Source organism: Manis javanica, chromosome 4 (assembly GCF_040802235.1).
Source record: "Manis javanica isolate MJ-LG chromosome 4, MJ_LKY, whole genome shotgun sequence".
Lineage (NCBI taxonomy): Eukaryota > Metazoa > Chordata > Mammalia > Pholidota > Manidae > Manis > Manis javanica.
This window is the reverse complement of record NC_133159.1, coordinates 58,982,792-59,003,605: the sequence shown is the minus strand read 5'-3', so window position 1 is coordinate 59,003,605 and position 20,814 is coordinate 58,982,792. Positions and strand designations below refer to the sequence as shown.

Sequence of the window (20,814 nt, the reverse complement as noted above, 5' to 3'; positions counted from 1 at the left end):
TTTGAACCATATAGAAATACTATAACAGTACAACCTCTAAGATGCAGGTCTGAGCACACAGCTGATGGCCACCTCAAAATAAATGGAGAGGTAAAAGTGGTTCAGTTTAATGTTCATTTTCTTTCTGGGCAATCTGTTCCTATAGTTTTGGAAAATGTAATTAACTTAACATAAGTCATATAGTATTGCTAGACTCATGACATTCTCCCTCATGCATTTGAGGGCAGTAGGCAGGGAGAAATGGGTAATTTACAACTACATGATATAAATCTATGATATATATCTTATTTTTTTATTTTCCCTTTTTTTCAAGCTACTCAAAGGCTTTCTTTTCTCTTCCTCCATGACAGTGTTTAGAAAGTAATTCTTTAAAAGGCATTAGCAATATGAATCATTCATTTTTCAGAATTAAGCAATCTTAATAACTGAATTTTAGTCAACTTTTTAAATATGCTATTTTAAGATTATTGAAGGCCACAGAAACAAGAAGAAATAGTAAACTATTCAGTCAACTAAGAAATCTGATCCAGGAATTATTCTGCAGAGGGCAGAAATCATACCAGTGCCTGACTCCCCGGTGCCTTCAGATTTACCGGTAGCTCCTCAGGAGGCTGGCCCAGAGGCTGGAGGGAAACAGGATCTTCTGAGAAATTAGTCTAAGTAAGGATTCCACCTATGCTATCCCCATCTATGACCAAGTACATCTTTTTTTGTGATCATTTTTACACTAATTGACTACAAAAATCTTAAATGTATATATTTCTAGTTTATTCACATTCTGAGAGATTAATATTCTTCTTTGAAAATGTAATCTGACTTAAAACATGACAATAAAAATAACAAAAGCTTACACAATATATTTTGACTGATTACTACAACTAGAAAATTCTCCCCGTGAGAAAAAAAAGAAAAATCCCAAGAATATTTTCATGATTTATAGGTAATCTAAAGGAAACATCCAAACCCTTCTAATCTGTTTTTTTTTTGGGGGGGGGGGATAGGGGTTTACCAAAAAATAACTTTTACATCAGGAATAGAAAGAATGCATCTGAATGTTGAAGGACTCGGAAGGTTTGTACTGATGGGCAACTTTTGTTACAGAATCACTTGTACTATGAAAAGAGATGCCTTTTGAGAATCCTCAACTTCCAAATTCTTGCACACTTATCCAGTGTATCTGAATCAATCACGTATACCTATAATTTTAGTGTACACAGAAGAGCTAAAATCATGAATAAAGTCTAAATAAATAAAGTTTGGTGAACAGCTAGGAAGACAGTGAACCATTTAATTCCTACTGACACAGCTGGTGGCCCAATAAATCTCAGGCATATTTTACAGTGGATGCATCGCTGGAGTCCACATTGCTGACTATAAGGGGAAAGCAACTTCAAGCTATAATTTCACTGACACTGACCCTTGCCAAAGCATGATATGAATTCTGCCTAACACCAACAAACTCCTCATTATGTAACCCTTTCTCTCCTCCCTGTTCTTTTAACTACTTTGTCATAAGCACAGACCACTCAACCATTCATCCTTCAATGGCCTGTAACAAAGTCACACTCATAAACAACACAAAAATCAGATAATTCAAACCACAATGTAAATGACCAATGAAAGCTTAAGTATAGTTAGTCCCCCTGAAGGGTTAAATATTATAATAGCATTAAACCATGAATTTAGGAAAAGGATCCCTTATGTTGTAATTTTAAACAGTGCCCAGATTTTTCTTTGAGGGTTTAAGAGGGCCTTTACCAATGAACCCTTTATGTAGTCATTAATAATGACCATATTAATCAGATTTAATGTACAGTTATATATCTTAACTCTGAAATTTTTAATAAAATATTTTGCTTTTTATGCACCTGTGAAACATGCAGGAATGCGAGAGAACAGATACACTATCATACTGGATATTGAACATTGACTAAAACCACTGAAGTCAAGTTTACCCATGAAATTCCACTTATACTGTCTTTTTTGTGAAAGAGAAAATGATATCATATGCTTAACCAAATCAGTATATTGATCTTTTATATGTCCTAACACATAATGCACCTCCACAATAGAGTATCTTTCCAGAAAGGATGCCTTTGTGCTCCATATAGTTTTGATATTCTGTAGCATTGTTGAACCCAAGCCTCTTACTTCTTGGTCAGTGAGAAATAAATACAGAGTCTACTACAAATGTCTTCAGAGAAAATTTTCTTGGTTAACTATACTAAAACAGAATATAAATAGAATTCTGGGAGAGCAAAAAAGTGATATGCTGGTCCAGCTTTTATTTAAATAAATTACATACCAGCAGTAACAGGACAATGAATTAAAACAAAAAAATCATTTTCTTTCCTATCCATATCTTATGATTCCATGCTCTCAAAGAGAGCATAGCTGTGATACCCTGTTCATTTGTAATAGTTCCTGTTTAATAATAGCTAATGTTTTTATTGACTGCTAACTCAGTGCAAAGCACTAGGGTAAGCATTTTCCACAAAGTGTTTTATGTTGTCTGTACAACAGTCCTGTGAAGGAGGCACTATTTATTTTACAGATGAGAAAAATGGGGTTTAGCAGGGTTAAGTTACTCAGACAGTGAATGTTAGAGCTACTTTTGTTTGACTGCAAAGCAAAGTCTTTTTACTACATCATTTTGCCACTGTGTAAATGTTTAAGGTCTTCGGGAAGCTGGAGGTACATTACAAACTGGCTTATTTTCATCCCCTGTGAAAGAAGAGAATACGTATATTTCACTGTAAAAGTTCTTTATTTTATAAAGATTATGATTCAACTATATTTTGGTAGTTTGATTTTTAAAAATCTGACTGCATTTTTACATATATATACATATATATGTATATAAATACTTAAAGGTTTTTCTCTTAGCAGTACCTGGAATTCTAACCTTTCTTTAAGGTTAAATTAGTTCATAAGACAAGGACATATTTCCTACATGGAAAGGACTTATTACCTTGTGATCCATTATTGTGAGATTGAGGACAACCTTTGAAAGTCATTATTCCTTACTTTGAATTGCAACTTATCTTCAAGGTAGAAATTTTTCAATTATTATCATCTTCCTCTGTAACAGTAGTATATTGAGCACATCCTGTATTTTGTGTTCTCTGGAAGGTACTAGAAACCTTACAATTGACCAAAGCTTCTGTAGTGTAGCTCACAAGATCTGGGATCTAGACCAAGGTCAACATGCTTATTTACCACAATGTTCTCTTACACATCTTCTGTAGGATGGATTTCTTCATGATTTACCTCTCTTTACCATTTCTCACTTTTCTTTATTGGTGTAATTATTTAACATGGCACTTTCATCATTGTCCGTCATTTTTTGGAGAGGGTGGGTGGTGGTCAAATTCTTTTGCCATTGGAATTCTAAAGTTTCATTTCAACTACCTCAATTTACTAAGGCTTTTAAAGTCATTCTTGGATTCACTAACTTTTTTCAAAAAGAAGACTTTGTACAAAATCCAAGCTCCCATTGAGGATGACAAGAGAGGAAGAAGATCTTTGTGGCTATTGTCATGTAACTAAGAAAACTTGAATCTTGATTAGGCTTCTTGGGTGCCAAGTGCAGAGGTTCTGTTGCTTACACCTGCAGACCCTGGAGTTTTGGATGAAGAACCTTTAATTATCTTCACACTAAATGACTGGCTAAACAATGAAAGGAAATAATCCCACTGAGTACACGAAAAGGGATGACTCCTCTTTTATGAGCATCTAATCACGCAGGTGTTAAATATCCCTTTTTGACCCTTACACTGCTGGCTTTTCCCAACATCTGTTCTTTGCTGTTCCCTACATTTGTCTAATAACATTCCTCTAAAATTGATTTTTTCCCCTGTGCAACTTCTTTAGCTCGGAGCCATACACAGTTTGACACAAGGGTGGTATGCCTAAATTTTAGCATTGCACATAAATCAGTCTATCCCAAAGGATACTCTACTCCAGAGGGGAAATATTTTCCCAGCCTGGGGTGAAGTACCTTTGAAACCAAAATCGGTCAAATGGAGAAGTAAAGTGGAAGAAATCTGTTTATTGCTTGCAAGCAGTCATCCACTTCTGCTCACCCGTGTCTTTCGCGACCCAGCTACAAAAAGGGGCCCCATGCAAACTCTCTGGTCCCGATATGCCCTTGCTCCCCCTTATAATTACCTATTGATATGGAGATGGACTACTTCTCTCCACCCCTTGGAAACACCTATTGAATGGAGATGCACTAAAGCTAGGAAAGAAATTCTGGAAATACTGCAGTTTTACCCATGGATACCATTGTACTCATAAATTTGAGAGGCCCAAGTGATCATCTTCTTTGCCACTTTGGAGTAAGTGAAAGAAGTTACAACTGAGCAGAACAAAAAGCTGTTTCCATGGGAAGAAAAACAGTATTGGAAAAGCAAATGCCTATAGGTGCACACTTTTACTCCCAGTCCCTGTAAGGACAGCTTACACTACTGGGTCAAGGTCAAAAGTCACAGAGCAATGGAGCGTGATGGTAAAGAAATAGGTTCTGGGAGCAATCACTCATGTCTTATTTGATCATCTTTCCTAGAAGGGCCCAAGATGATTTCTTGTAACATGGAACATTTTAGTGGAAAATAAGTGTTTTGTACAGCTTAGTTAAGCATACTTATAATTCACTGTTAAAGCTCCATTTTGGGATTTAATTAGTCATAATTGTTGTGAGGTATATATTTCTGGCAAATAAACAACCATATCCTTATGATCAAAATAACTGAGGCCTTGTCACATAAAATTCATGAGTATGTTATAGTTCAAAAGTACATAGAAACTTGTTGAACCAGTTGGTGATAGTTGACCTGCAAAGTTATGAATCACTTAATGTAGGATGTAGAATAATCCAACTGTCCAACATACCCAGGATTTATCTCAAGAAATATTAGGCCCACATGAACTGTAATATAAAACCTTCTGCAATTCTGTGGTCTCACATGTTTGGAAAAACTCCATACTCTAGGAGAGTCATAAGGCATACATGGATATTACAGTCTCTGAGATGTACCCTTGAAAAGAAACCTACTGCATATAATCAGATATTTCTTGTCCATTAAAGTCTTTTATATATACAAAGTTATACGGTTCAGAATTGTGCAAACTTGGAATTTCACCTAAAAATATCCTGTCACCTCCAGTTAACTAAAATGAGTTGACATAGGTCCAATGTGACCAGTGATCTATTTAATTAAATTTTCTCTCAATTCCTGCCTTTTCTATGGATTGTCCAATGACTTTCTCATCATCCTAAAGATTAGTATAATAGCCTCACTCTGCCTGTTTCCTGCCTCTCTGCAGATCATGTTCCACATAGCAGTCAAAGAATCTTTATAAAATGTTAATAAAACCATTTTGCTACTCCGCTCAAAATCTCCAAAACCTCATCTCCTTAGAATAAACTGCAGAGGTTTACCACGGGCTACCAGACTCTGTAGAATCTGAGCCCTAGCTGCCTGCCCACCTTTCTCTTTAGATACTTCGTATCACTTACCTGCTCAAGCCATGTGGACCATTTTGCTTCTCTTTTAACGTGTTAAGCATGTTTCCACCTCAAATATGCCCTCCAGTCAGGACCTTTGACTTTTCTGTTTCCTATTTAATAATTTCCTACAGATAATCACACAATCCATTTTTTTCACATCATTCAATTATCTGCTCAAATACTGCCTTACCAAGAAGCAGGTCTGTGACTCAACATATAACACACCCAGCTATTCCTTTTGCTTTTACCCTGCTCGATTGCCATCTTAGTTTGCATCACTCCCTTACTATTATTTTTTATTTATTTACTCAGACACAAGTGCATGCACACACACACACACACACACACACACATGTCGTCCTCAAGAATGTTACCCCTACCAGGCCAGGAATATTATTATTTTCATTAATGAGATCCCTAATAAAAATATTTGTTAAATTGAAGGAAGGAAGAATAAATGGATGAATCCCCTTTCTGTTGAATAGTCATTTTCAAAAGGGGCAGAATAATATGAATAAGGATTGATTCATGTCCCCAGGAAAAATCAGTAGAGGCTTCAAGTTCAAGTTTATAATTTTAACCTCAAAATGAAATCTACATGAGACTTCCCTCTCCACATTAATTACCCATAGCCCATAGCACTTTAATTCTCTAACACACAAACTGCTCTTAGGACTTTTTCTTATAGGTCATGCTCATTCTTGATTCACTCTTTATCTATGCTTCATATGATACTTTAGGTATGTTTCCACTTTCCAGTCCATCAGAGCAGCCTGTGAACCCCTAGACAACAGAATCATCTCCTTTTATCTTGTGTGTTAAAGCTCCTGAGCCATATGCACACTGTACTGCATAAATACCTTTTAATGACAAATTAGGTTGTTATTCAGTTAATTATGTGTGGGTTTTCAGGCAGTGTTTTGGATTTCATGGTTTTTTTTGTAATGAGTCATGGCCCCCGTGACAAACAAGAGAGTAATTAAACTAACCAGGTTATCAATAGAAGCTGTGATGGATCTCCTGTTGCATATGGTTATTTCATCTTCAATAATACTTGGATATCATAAAAGATTATGGCCTCTTAGTGTGACAGGGAGAGAGAAAGATGAAAGCCTGTGAGAAGAAAAGTGAAAATACAATCTTACCTATACCTCTCATAAGCAAAACAGTGTCATAATAATTGATAAATAAGTGAGGTTATTTTAATAGATGTCTTTTGTATATTATATTATCTTTTATGGTGGGACATGAATCTTTGCTTAACAAAGAAAGTTAAAATCTATTAAATGATTCCTTATATTGTATAACAGAGTGTTTATTTCTATGTGTACATACATATCTGTATGTATTAGCTCATAATATTTTATTGGTCAAACATTTTTGGTAAACACTTTTCATTGTTTTTCACCAAGTTATTAGCAAGCACTTTAATAAAAATATTTCCTTGAAATTTTTTTTCCCACAACTATAAATTGAACCTTTGCTATTAAGAATAAAAATACCACAGAGAAATTGAGGTGCTTTAATTTCAAAGTGAAGTATCACCCTTAACAGAAAATGAAGAATTTGCTAGGGTATTTTTAAAAGGAAAGGCAATGTTCTATTGGATAGGTGTTTACATTTTTCATATTCACTGCATATTGAAAAAAATCATTAAACTCTGTACTTTTTTATTGCTTTCTAAAGAAACTTAAAATATATCTAAAATGTATGTTTACTCAGGTTATTCGTCTGAATGACTTAGTATTTGTATCTTCAAGGTTCCTGTTTTATTGAGCTCTTTCTCATAGTGTTATTTAAAATATGTATTACTTTTAAAAGATTAGTAGAAAAGAAAATATTTATGAGAAGAGACATGCATTAAAAATCCTAGAAGATAACATAGGAGAAAATCTGAATGACCTTGAGATTGGTGATGACTTTTTAGATATAATACCATAAGGCACAATCCATAGAAGATGTAAATGATAAGCTGAACTTCATTAAAATTAGGAATTTCAGCTCTGTGAAATACACTATCAAGAGAATGAAAAGACAAGTAAGCCAATATGGGAGAAAATATTTGCAAAAGGTGCATGTAAATATCCCAATTACATAAAGAACTCTTAAAACTAATAAGAATCCAAACAACTCAATTTAAGAATGGGCCAAAGACCTCAACAGACAGACAGCTCACCAGAGACAGTAGCTGGCAAATATGCATATGAAAAAGCACTCCACATCATATCATCAGTGCAATGCAAATTAAAACAATACCACTATGCATCTATTAGAATGAACAAAATCTGGAACACTGACAACTCCAAATGCCTGGAGGAACACTCATTCATTGTTGGTGGAAATGCAACATGGTATGGCCACTTTGGAAGATGATATGGCAATTGCTTTCAAAACTAAACATAGTCTTACCATATAATACAGCTATTACACTCCTTGGTATTTACCCAAAGAAGTTGAAAACTTATGTTTACACAAATACCAGCAAAGAGATTTTTTTTATTAAGGTATCATTGATATACAGTCTTATAAAGGTTTCACATAAGCAACATTGTAGTTACTAGAGTCCTCCCATTATCAAGTACCCCCCCCCACACACACCCCATTGCAGTCACTGTCCGTTGGCTTGGTAAGACGCTGTAGAGTCACTACTTGACACTTTGTGCTATACTGCCTTCCCCTCCAGCACATAGATTTTATAGCAGATTTGTTTATGATTGCTAATGCTTAGAAGCAACCAAGAACTTCTTCAGTTGGTGAATGGATAAGTAAACTGTGGTACATTCAGATAATGGAATATTATTCAGTGCTAAAAAGACATGAGGGACCTTAAATGTATATTCCTAAATGAAAGAAGTCAATCTGGAAGGGTTGTGTACTGTATGATTCCAACTTTATAACATCCTGGAAAAGGCAAGACTGTGGAGACAGTAAGATCATCAGTGGCTACCAGGGGTGGTAGAAATGAAAAGGCAGAACACAGAGGATTTTTAGGGCAGTGTAAATACTTTATAATGATGGATATATGCCACTATGCTTTTTTCCAAACCCACAGAATATGTAACACCAAGAGTACCCTAATGTAAATTATGGGCTTCAGGCTATAGTAATGTGTCACTGTAGGTCCATCAATCGTAGCAAATGTACCACTCTAGTAGGGGATGTTGGTAATGGAGAGTCTGTGCATGTACTGGAGTAAGGAGTATATAAGAAATTTCTCTACCTTCTGCTTAATTTCGTGTGAACTTAAAGCTGCTCTAAATAAATGGTCTATTAAAAAAATGATACTTGCATGCAGCTCCTAAAGTTTCTCTACAAAACTCATCAACTTACAGTCTTCCCCATCTCAGTCAGGTACTCCAACCTTCCAGTTATACCAAATCAAGTCACCCTGGACTCCTCCTTTTTTATATATCTGTCAAGAAATCCTCTTGGCTCCAACTTCATGACAGACCCCAAATCCAATCAGTTTCCACTATGTTCAGTGGTGCCACACTAATCTGAGGTGCCAGCATCACTTCCTTGCTCGGAACATACGTCCTACTAGTCCTCAGCTTTCATCCTGGTCTTGCCATGGCCTTCTCTCAGCATAGCAGCTAGAGTGATACCTTCAAAATAAAAGTCAGATTCTATCCCTCTTCTATAGTGGTTCATCATTTCACTCAGAGTAAAAGCCAAGTCCTTAAAATGGCCCTCAAAGTCCTATCTTATCTTCCATCCTTTGACCCCATGTATTAGGATTTGCCAGGAAACAGAATTAATAATGTATGTATGTACACATATCTATAGTACTATATAGATATATACATGCACATTTGTGTATCTATCTATGTACACACATCTATATTTATACATACCTACACATACACACGTGCACACACACATATGGATTATATTATGAGGAATTAGCTTACTTGATTATTCAGGCTGAGATGGCCCACAAACTACTGTCTGCAAGCCAGAGACACAGGAAAGCTGATCGTGTAGGTCGATTTGAGTCTTAAGTCCTGAGAACCAGGGGACCCAGAGGTATAAATCTCAGTCTGAGGTTAGGAGAAGACTGATGTCTTAGCTCAGGCAGTCAGACAAAGAGGTGACTTCTCCCTTCCTCTGCCTTTTGTTCTATTCAGGCCTTCAACAGAACCTATGATGTGAACCCACATTGGAAGGGAGAATGTACTTTACTGAATAGACTGATTCAAATGCTAATTGCATTTAGAAACACCCTTACAGACACACCCAGAAATAATGTTCAGCAAATATCAGGACAATCTGTGACCCAGGGAAGTTGACATAAAATTAACCATCATTCATCTCCTGCAATTCTCCCTTCTTTCTCTTTGTTCTGGCCATACTGATCTGCTTGGTATTTCTCAAACAAGGCTTGCTTCAGCCTCGGCCTTTACTGCAAGCTGTTCCGGCTTCCTGGAAGGCTTTCTCTAGGTAACCCATATAGCAAACTTACTCATCTGCATCCAGAATACCCTAAAGAAAATGGCAATTCATCTCTTGCTCTAATTTCTCTTACCTTGCTATAATTATTATTATTTTTAGCATATATCATACCATCTTATAACACTATATTTAAATTACTTATTTATTTTACTTACTGTTTGCAGTATGTCTCCCATTCCCCACCCCACCTAAAATGTAAGCTTCATCATGTTGTGGGTAAAATTGTAGAGTATGGAGATGGTGCCACCTGGCTTTAGTATATCTGCATAGAAACCCTGCTTGTTAACACCCAGTATGATACTCTTCCTGTGTGCATTCAGAGGTGGAAAGAAATATGGCTTTAGTGCATTTGCATATCCTCAGGGATGGAGAGAAGTTCATCTCCATGTCAATGGGTAATTACCTGGGCAACCAAGGGCATGTCTGAACCTGAGAGGTTAAGGGGAGGGCTTCTTTCAGAGCACAGGAGAAAGAGGGCCCTGAACTGAAGTTTGTAAGCAATAAATGGGTTTTAAACTTTATTTCTCCCTTTGACTGATTTCGGTTTTTAGAGGTATTTTGTCCCAGGATTTCCTCTCCTCAAACTTACATCTGGCATAGTTGGCAGTATTCCTCTAAACCCAAAATCTGTTATAATGGGTATGACCTTTGGGAGGGCCGCCCTAGGAAATGATGGGGAGAAGTGGCGCTCATGCCAAGGGACATGTGTCTACACTCATGGGGTCATGGAGGCACCGCCACCATTGCTGGCCATGCCATCCCCAGCCCATGGTCTGAGCCTAAGGCTACTGCTGCTGCCACTGCCACTGCTCCTGCTGCCAAACAGAGCCTGGACACAACCATGAAAGGAGCAGAGGTCTGGGTCACCTTGATAGAGAAGCAACTGGCTGCTGTGTACCACACCTTGCTGGCTATGGAGCTCATTTCCGGAAGAGCTCTGACAAAGATAGGAACACCTATCCCATCATGGGGTGGCTGAGAGACTGGACCCAAAGGCCATGGAGTGGTGTGGCACAAACACCTACCATATATCATGTGACTGGTCATTTTGCCTTTGGCATCCCAAGGGAATGATGAAGCAGACACATTGGCCCAGGTGTGCTGACTAGAAGGAAAGTCTGCCTCTGAAGTGGTCCAATGGTTACATCAGTGTTTGTTGCACATGGGCAAAAGACAATGTGGGCTGTAGCCCATTGGTGGGCTTGCCATTGACCTTTGAAGAAGTCAGCTGAGCCCAGGAGTGCCCTGCACATTCTGCAGATCAGCAAACCACCAAGATGGGCCTACAGCATCTCTTTGCAGCCTATGGCAGGCCACAGGTGATTTAGAGTGATCAAAGCACCCACTTTATTGAACATGAATTGCAAGGATGGGTGCAACGATTAGGAATAAAATGGACGTGGCCTTGGACATTTCAACATATGGATCGGTGATAGCTGGCTCTTCTGGCACCTTGAGGAAAAGGCCTGGAAGCTGGCCTCTTGTGTATTCTTGGAATAACAGCAAAGTGGTCCCCCAAAATCACAGTTATTTGCTTCTACAATCCTTGTGTCCTGGATGCGCCCCCTGGCTGCAGCTGCTGCATGATGGCTGGAATGGACAAGCTTTGGACTTAATCTACATGGGACTTTGAACCTAGCTGAATTCTCTGGCTTAAGAATTATCATGATTATGTTGCTGTTGTGAAAAAAAAACTGCTTAAAGAGAGGCTTATCTTTGTCTAATGTTTGGTAAAATTTTTGTGCGCAATCTAGCATGGTTGTTAGGAATGAGTAAACAAGTAAAGAAACATATTTTGTGCTTAGTAAGAGATTGTGCTGTAAAGTACATTCACTTAATCTGCATAGGATGAGTCTTCTGGCTTGAGGATTATCATGATTTTATTGCTATTGCTATTTTATGTCATTAGTTTGATTGAAAGAGGGGGAACAAGTAAATTATAAGGAAGATTTCTAGAGGGGTGGCCTGTAGGTAAAATTGTAATATTTCCAGAATATCTCACCTGCCTTTAGTGCATCTGCATATCAGTAGGCATTCAGAGGTGGAAAGAAGTATGGCTTTAGTACATTTGCATATCCTCAGGGGTGGCAAGAGTCATGTCAATGAGTAATTATCTGGGTAACTGAGGGCATGTCTGAACCTGAGAGGTTAAGGGGAGGGATTCTTCTAGAGCAGAGGAGAAAGACAGTCCTGGACTGCAGTTTGTAAGCAATAAATAGATTTTAAACTTATTTCTCCCTTTGACTGATTTCAGTTTTTAGAGGTATTTTGCTCCAGGATTTCCTCTTCCCAGACTTACAATGTCAAGGGAGTTAAATTGCTTTGTGGTACAAAGAAGCTTTTTGAGCATCATTTTGTGCCAGTCACTGTGCTTTGATCTTTGAATATGCAAAGATGGATCAGATACCCTGCCTTCAGGCAGCTGACATACCTATAAATAATTACAATATAACATAGAAAGTGAATGGTATGAGAGATTTATGTAAACTACTCAGAGAAGGGATAGGTATTTCAGCCACAGGGTAGAGTATGGAGATGGTGACACCTAAATTCGACCTTGAACCTATGCAAATGGAGAAGAATGGCATTCCAGGTAGAAGTAACAACATAAGAAAATTGCTAGTCCTGAAGCATAGGGAGTAGGCAAGGAAAAGCAGAATATTGAAAGCTCAGGTTTTGCATCAACATGTCTGACATCACATCCAAATTCTGCAGCTGAGTAGCTGTGCGACCTTAAACAAATTATTTAACCTCTCTGAGCTTTAGTTTTCACATTTGTAAAATAGGGTAATGCCTTATAGCTTAGAGTATTACTGTGAGGAAATCATGAATATGAAGCTCCTAGCCCGGTGACTGGCTCCCAGTGATCACTCAATAAATGTGTTATTATTGGAGTGTAGTTTGACTGGAGTACAGATGAAGTGTTCCCCTCAAAAATGCCATTTTTCCAATAGGAAGCAAGGCCAGAATGTATTGCATTTACTCTGTACTCCCTGGGAACATTCATCTATTGTCCAATGTGAAAAATGAAGCTGAAAATGACTGGTCCTGTATTAGAAGCATAAAATACTGAAGATATGATGCATTGGCATATGAGGTGTAAGATTGCTTTGAATATAGAAGGAATAAAAATATATGTGTGTTATATTTCTGCTGAAGATTATTTTTACTTACCCACCAGTTTCTTTGTTTCTTTTTCAGTTGCTCCTACAATTCAGGAAATTAAATCTGGCACAGTGGCCCCTGGACGCAGTGGACTGATCAGATGTGAAGGAGCAGGTGTGCCGCCTCCGGCCTTTGAATGGTACAAAGGAGAGAAGAAGTAAGGACTTTGTGATTACTACTGTGTTTCAAGCACTTTAAGCTAATGTGTTTGTGTTTCAGATACTTACCTTAAGCAGTTTCTTTAACTGGCTTGAATGATTCTCAGCAGCCTCCTCACAGTTAGGCAAACTGAAGGGGCCCACGTGGGAGGGATGAGTAGATAACAACATCAAGAAGAAATGTCAACTTTGGTTCATATGATCTCAGAAATGCCTGCAAATGCCCCATGACTGATGCATTTTAGTTTTTCTCTTGCCTTCCAAGCCAGCACCCTATTGCTCTTGCTGGCAGCCATGTTTACATGGGAAGTAAACCAGCTCTTGAAAGACTGGGGCGCAGTTTCCATGAGTGCACTCCAAAAGCAATCAAAGCTGCGGCCGCTGCCTGGCTTCCTTGATAAGCCTCAACCCTTTCACCCGCTTACTCTCCCACTAGACATTTTAACATTTGTTTTGTAGAACACTGTGTTTTAGATATTCTGCCACTATAGGGGCTGTAGAAGAGATAAGGTACATGGTTAAAAACTAATGAAATTTTAGGGCTACTCTAACTTCAGTTCTTCATTATTGTTACCTTGAGAAGCCACAGAAAGCCTCAGCTAGAGTTGTTGAATGAGGGAAGAAGACAAGACTTGACTACTCTCTCTGTACTTTCAACCAGTATTTCATTCAAACCTCTTCAGCTGCTCTTGCCAAGCTGTCAAAGAAGCATTGAGCACCTGCGGGTTAACGGAAAGATGTAATGCAGAGGTGATGGTATTTATACTTTTTTTCCATAAAAATTAGGGAGGAATTATTCAAGAAAATGTTAGGTTGGACCATATGCAATTGCCATTTTTTAGTTAAAAAAGCGAATACTGGCAATTTTTAATGGTCCAAAATATATTTATGGGGTTTCCTTACTTGTTCTGTGTCTCATAACTAATTTCAGCTAAATGTCTGAACAGAAAACTGGTGAAATCAAATAAGAATTTAAATATTGCCATAATGGATGAGAATGAGTGTAACATAAGCAGGCACATTTTTTCTTGAACTGTAATCAAAAGAGGATGTGTGGAAGATATCCTCCCTTTTCAACATCAGCCTCAGTAAAAAAGTATATCCCCATTAACTGTCCCACTTTTCTGAGTAACCGACTCTGGTATTACCTAAATTATTTTGCAGCTATTTTATATGCAATTTCTTCTGCAATTTGGGGTGTTCAATCTTTATTTCTTTTTACTAACTAATACTTTCACTGATTCCAAATCTGCCCCTTTGTGGCTTTTTGGTAGCCCCCATGTTTTTACGTACATAGATAAACTTGTCCATGGTCACCGTTATCCCCACATTGCAAGATTGTATATCTGCCCATATGAACATTTCTCAGTTTCTGATAATCCAGGTTGAGATGTTTCCAGTTTGTAATCATTAATGTGGACAAACATCTGGAAGAGTGGTTCTCAGTCTTCTGAAACTTATGAAATCTGTAGCTCAAATACAATCTAATTTAGAAACCCAGAAAGTAATATCTCTGAAAGCTGCTCTTCTCTGGTAGATGAGTGGAGCCTCACTTCTCCCTGTTCAGAGCCCTCTCTTCCATTAGGACTCCCTTGCAGGTGCCCCAGCCCCCTACATCCTTGGTTCTCCAGGAAGTACAGTTTAAATAATGATGTGAACTTTTGAATCTGTGTCATACCTCTCTTAAAAGCTAAGAAACATAATTATTCTTAGTAGTACAAGTGGAAACTCTTTTGTTAAGGTCCATTTTGTTTCCGCTATTTTGTGATATCCTGATTTTTTTATTTTTGCTCTTCCTCTTTCCTAGATTCAGCAGGCATTGTCACAAAAGGCTACAATAATCCTCAGTCCACTTTCTTTGCCTATAGCAAATACAGCAAAGGGACAATTTGTGTCCATAGTCATAGCTTCGATGATTTTTTTTCCTACTAGGGAGATGGAGATAGAACATAGCTGTTATGAGATTTTCAAAGGAGTTTAGAATCACTGCTAAAAAAAGGTAGATTGATTCTCCTCAATCATTGCTCCTCCCCAACACATTCACATACCTGGAGAAAATCTAGAAGCTGTGAAAATCAAATGCATTTGTCAAAGGCAAACATATTTTCATTTCAGAGTGAAATGTACATTTATCACTTTTTAGGGTTATAGCTGAAGAAATATCCAAACTTTCATATACCACTAGAACATACAAATCCATCTCAAAGCTATAATAAAGCATACTGAGTATATGTATGGGGTAGGAGTGAGAAGGATTCTGGTTGCTGAATTAATTGTTGCTATACTCACTAAGTGACTACCATGCTACCTTCAGGGCCCAGGCTGCTCGGTATTTATCTCATTAACATGAAAAGCTATCGATGTAACAGTTACCTGCTGTTTGACAGGCACCATTCTAAATTATTAATATTAACATTTTATATTCACAAAAAACCTATAAATGTAGATACTGTTATTCTCACCTTTTGCTTAGGGAAAATCAAAGTACAGAGTGGTTTTAAGTAACTTGCACAAGTTCATAAAGTTAATGGTAGAGCTAGGATTTGAACTCAAAAAGTCCTATAAATCTTCATGCAGAATCTGTGGATTTAACACTTATACTACACCACCTAGTATAGATCAGGGTACTTCAGAGTCTATCAAGAATGATTTGAAATGTCAATGTTAAAAGCCAAGGGTAAAGGCATTGTAGGTCATTTATGAATTAGCAAAATAAAAGACTATACATACAAACACTCACTTATAATTTCCCGATTTGTTTAGTCAGAGACACAGAAATAATGGAGTGAGGGTAGACACACAGAGAAGAAACAGATACGGAATGCCTCCAAGTAGTTTTCTTGACCTTAAGGTTGCTAAGGGAACATGAAGCTATCAAGAGACCTTGTCAGAGTAGAGCAGAGTTTTTATAAGATCAGGAGTTTTATTTCCTAGAGATCTTTTATACTTCAGGCTTACAAAAACATTCAAAAATAACTTGCTCTCTTAAGGGAATGTTTGTAAAAACTCATCTCTCTTAAGTCAAGATCTTTAAAAGCAGGTCTTTATTCAAATAAATATAAGAAGTAAACCAAACCAATAAAATTAAAGAGAAGCAATCCCTGAATATTCCTGGGCTTATTTCTGTCTACGGTTCTTCTCATCCTATAAAATCCATTTCTGTGTACTGGGAATAATCTGCTTGAAAACCTTAAAAAAGAAAAAACAACTAAGCCCAATTTTAAAACAAGAAAAAAACAAATACTGAGGACAAACCACTTTTCAGTGATTTTTATTTCATTTATTTTATCTCATTTATTCTTTAGACCTCCATGAGGTACAATTCATTATCCTCAATTTACTTATCACAAAGTGAAACACAAGAGACTTGACCTATCCAAGAGCACTCTGTGTGAAGATGCCATCAGGACACACACTGTGGCTTTGTCAGCCTCTAGGCTGGGCCCCTTCCTGCGTATACTGCCTTGATTATTTATCTATTGCCGAGTAACAAATTAAGCCAAAACTTAGAGGCTTATATGGAAGCATTTATTACTTCATACAGAATCTGTGGGTCAGGCATCCGGGAGCCACTTGTCTGGACAGGTAGAGCTCAGGGTGGCTCAGCAGGCTGCAGTCACATGCTACCTGGCACTGGTCCTTGGAAGACTCGACTGGAGCTGGAGGAGCTGCCTCCACGGTGGCTCGCTCATGTGCCTGGCAAGTTAGTGCCGACTATTGTCAGAAGGCCTCAGTTAATCCCACATGGACCTGCTCACAGAGCTGCTTGACTGTCTTTACAATGTGGCAGTTGACTTCCCCCAGGATGAGTGATCCAAGAGAGAGCAAGGTAGATAGAAATTGTTGGTAAGTTAGACTCAGGGTCGTGCTGTGTCATTTCTGCAGTATCTTATTGGTTACACAGGGTGACCCTATTCTGTGTGGGAGGGGCAACACAGGGACATGAGTATCAAGAGGTAAGAATCATCAGATGCCATCTTTGAAGATAAATCCTGAACAGTCTCCCTCATGGATGATGTCATTAGTTTTGTATTAGAAATATTAGCCATTTGACCTTCAGTTTACTGCACTGTTTAGATAAGCATCTTGTGAATGATGAAAATCATATGTTTGTTAATAAAATATTATCCCTTGATATATAACGGTTACTTTTTAACATGATAGTCTCTTTCAGCATATGTGGCAGAGGATAGTCTTAATAGACTTTATTTTACTCCATATACATTTAAGATTGGAAAAATTAGAGTTCAGAGTTCAATTACATAGAGAGCCAAAAATTTTAACTTTGTTTTTCTTGATAATAGAGAAGGCTGCGTAAAAGGAATATATGCCTTCTTTGCAGTGAAAGATACTCTCAGAACAGGTAAAGAACTGTTAGACAAAGCACGTCTTTGAGGACATGATGTTAAGTTAACCTGTGGCTTGAGAGCAGTACATTTACTCAGGACTGAGACTAAAAGAATAAACTAAATTGGAATGGACTAACATTTCCATAGGTATTGCAAAAGCCTGGGTTTTATATCACTTTGTGAAGATGGCCTTACCATCTGTCTTATATCAGAATTTTGCTATTTGTTTGCTTGGTTGAATTTCCTCCTTTTTTTAGCTTTCCTCAAAACCAAGCCTGCTGCCTCGAAACACATGCCTTCTGGTTTCTTATGATGTGTTTAACAGCTCCAGGCCTTTTAAAATAGTACTGTATTCACTTTGCCTGTTTTCAGACGAATGGCGAATGGTAGCAATGCTTTTTGGAGTTCGTCTGTTTCAACAGGGTTTCTTTCTTAATCCTCCATCATAATGGAAGATAGGGATGCCAAGGTTACAAATGAGGTAGATACATATTACCTCCATGAAAGAAAAACAAATACCTAGTAAAATGTTAAAAAATGATCAATGTATCAATTAAAAAACAAATGTGTACCTAAAGAATGGAACATTTTGTATTTGATGCTGAGAACCTGTACTATTTTGACATTTTAAGCAATGAATTTCAAATTTAGTGTGTGCGTTTTTGTCGTTCTTTACAACAAATATGTTAGCACACCTCTCCAGAATGCTTCAGAGGAAATGTGACAATCGTTACCAGTTTGCCTTGTTGTAAAGGATTAATTATCTATGTGCATAAAACATGCATGCACAGATGCATACAGGTACATTGAATGGAGAGGAAAATGCCTAAAATCACCCAGGAAGAGTATGCCATGTTCACTTTACAGATGTATGAGGACCTTTTTCAGTCAGGTTAGGCTCTCACTTTAGGGAATGATGACTTTTCATTCTTGGCTTTACGGAGGTGAGATGAACTCTCTTGGCTTTGCAGAAGTGAGAAATCATAATGAAGTGGAGTAACCTTTCCTCTCCTATTTTCCTATTCTAGATATTTACTACCTGATCATCTAGACAGGCCATAAATTTCATCTGAGTTACTCAGTTTGATGAAGGATATGAAAGAGAGAGAGTCTTCTTCCCTTTTATTATTTTCAAGGCAACCAGAAAAATGAGTTAAAATATTTCTGTGTCTTCACTGAGCCTCTTTCTTTGCTGTTTTTCATGTAATTCATTTATGTCAAAGTTATGAATATATTACACTTATATAACACATTATGATTTTCAAAGCATTTTCATATATGGTAGCTTTGCAAAATGTGCACATTTTACATTTTGCTTACATAGAGTCAACTCTTCAAGCTTCGGGTGCAGCATGAAACACAGGAAAAGAAGAGATAAATAAATGATAGTAATAATTTAAATGGTACGGCCTTACTACTGTACTCAGTACATAAGCAAAAATACCAATATATGCATACTTATTTGTAAATTATGTATCTGCATTTCTGAACTAGTATATTACAAGCACTAAATGATCTAAAACAGATAAAAAAAATTTAAATGAGAAGAAAATACAACATAAATGGATATGCTAGTATTTTCTTCTTATATTCCAGAGGTCACTTTGTACCCACCTTGCGGTACTTGCCCCCCATTTTAGAGACTCTTGTAAAATATTTTAGCTTAGTGTAAGAAAGTTTAAAGCATTTTCAAGGGCAAATTTAATGACATGCTGACTTTGCAGTCTTAACAACATATATTATATAACTCACTGTGTACTATCTTACCCATTCCTTGCATAATTCTAAGTAGATTATGCCTGAGAAAAAAAATACTTTATCTTACAAAGATGAAATGCCTTGTTGAAGGCAAGTAGAAAATGGGAAGTAAAATCAATTTCGAAGAAATCTTGGGAGTTGGTGGATATGTCTATGGCCTCAGTGTTGATGGTTTTGCAGGCATATACTTATCCCCAAACTCACTGAGTTGTATATATTAAATAAATACAGGTTTATATATGTAAATCATACCTCAATAAAGTGATTTAATGAACCAAAAAAAGGCAAGCCCCTAACTTCCCAACTATTGTATCAAGATATCCCTCTTCTAGATTTTACACCACAACTTTATTCAATTAATCCTCTCCCAGCCCTCCCCATTCTCTCATTTGCAAGGCCATTCTTACAAGAGTAAGCAGTTACATATTTTGATTTAGAAATATACTGAAATAACCTCATTACCACCCATTAAAAATGATGTTCCCTGCTGATCTGAGATTATACTTCTTCATTCACCAAACAAGCATTAAGCGCTTATCTATGAGATAATTTGAAAAATTTGAAAAGAAACTAAGTCTTTGCATTATTATAAGGAACCCGCCTTTCTAATATTGTCTCTTATTTATTTATTTAATTTCATTCTGATGAATTTCACTCCTTTTCATAACTAAAGTCTTACCAGTGCAACTCTGTTACCCCTGTGATAACTTTTCATCCAAGGCTAGGGCGACAAAGGGCAAATAATGTGAAACAAATGGGAGCACTTTAATGCTAGGGACTGAGAACACATGTCCATGTAACACATATATGTATAGTATTATATTTAAAACTTTGGGCCAAACAAGCTGAAAGTAAACCACCTCTAGTTTGCATCCCCTGACTTGGAGTTTATGGCTTGTCATGAAAGTTACCAAAACGAAATATGTACTCAGCAAGAAGATGCTAAGGGAACTCTAAGTCAAATCTTTGAAAATACATGAGAGTCCATTCAATTCAAGTCAGAACATTAACAAATGCTTCAGTGAAAGGTCACTTTTCTGCTGGATATCAAATGAACAATATTTCCAAATGTTGCAAGAGGCCAACAATGATCACAGGCATGGAAAGAACATGGCTAATGTTACATAAGCATATGCGGAGAGGTTATTTTTTATGCCTTGAGGTACAGATGTGTAGTCAGGTATAATAGGAGGTAGGGTTAGAAAGGCACCTTAAAGCAAAATTTGGAGGTTCTTAACTGTCATATAAGACATTCAGATTGGATTCCATAGGTATTGAGAAGCCATTGAAGGAGTTTTCAAGAGTAGTAAAATGATCTGCACCTTGCCTTCACAAGATATTTCTCAGAGCAGTTAGGAGGAATGGGTGAGGAAGATATAAAATACAGCTTAAACTAGGGTATTGGCTGTACAGGTGAAAA

The 20,814-nt window shown here is 37.2% G+C and overlaps 1 protein-coding gene across 4 annotated transcripts in view; it reads left to right on the top strand.

Annotated features, from left to right (window-relative positions):
* Positions 1 to 20,814, top strand: part of NEGR1 (neuronal growth regulator 1) — a 923,904-nt gene that overhangs the window by 711,591 nt on the left and 191,499 nt on the right. For all 4 annotated transcript variants that reach the window (XM_037024383.2, XM_073234125.1, XM_073234126.1 and 1 more), the window contains exon 5: positions 13,166 to 13,286. In XM_037024383.2, coding sequence (XP_036880278.1) covers positions 13,166 to 13,286 — 121 coding nt within the window. The remainder of the gene's footprint in view (positions 1 to 13,165; positions 13,287 to 20,814) is intronic.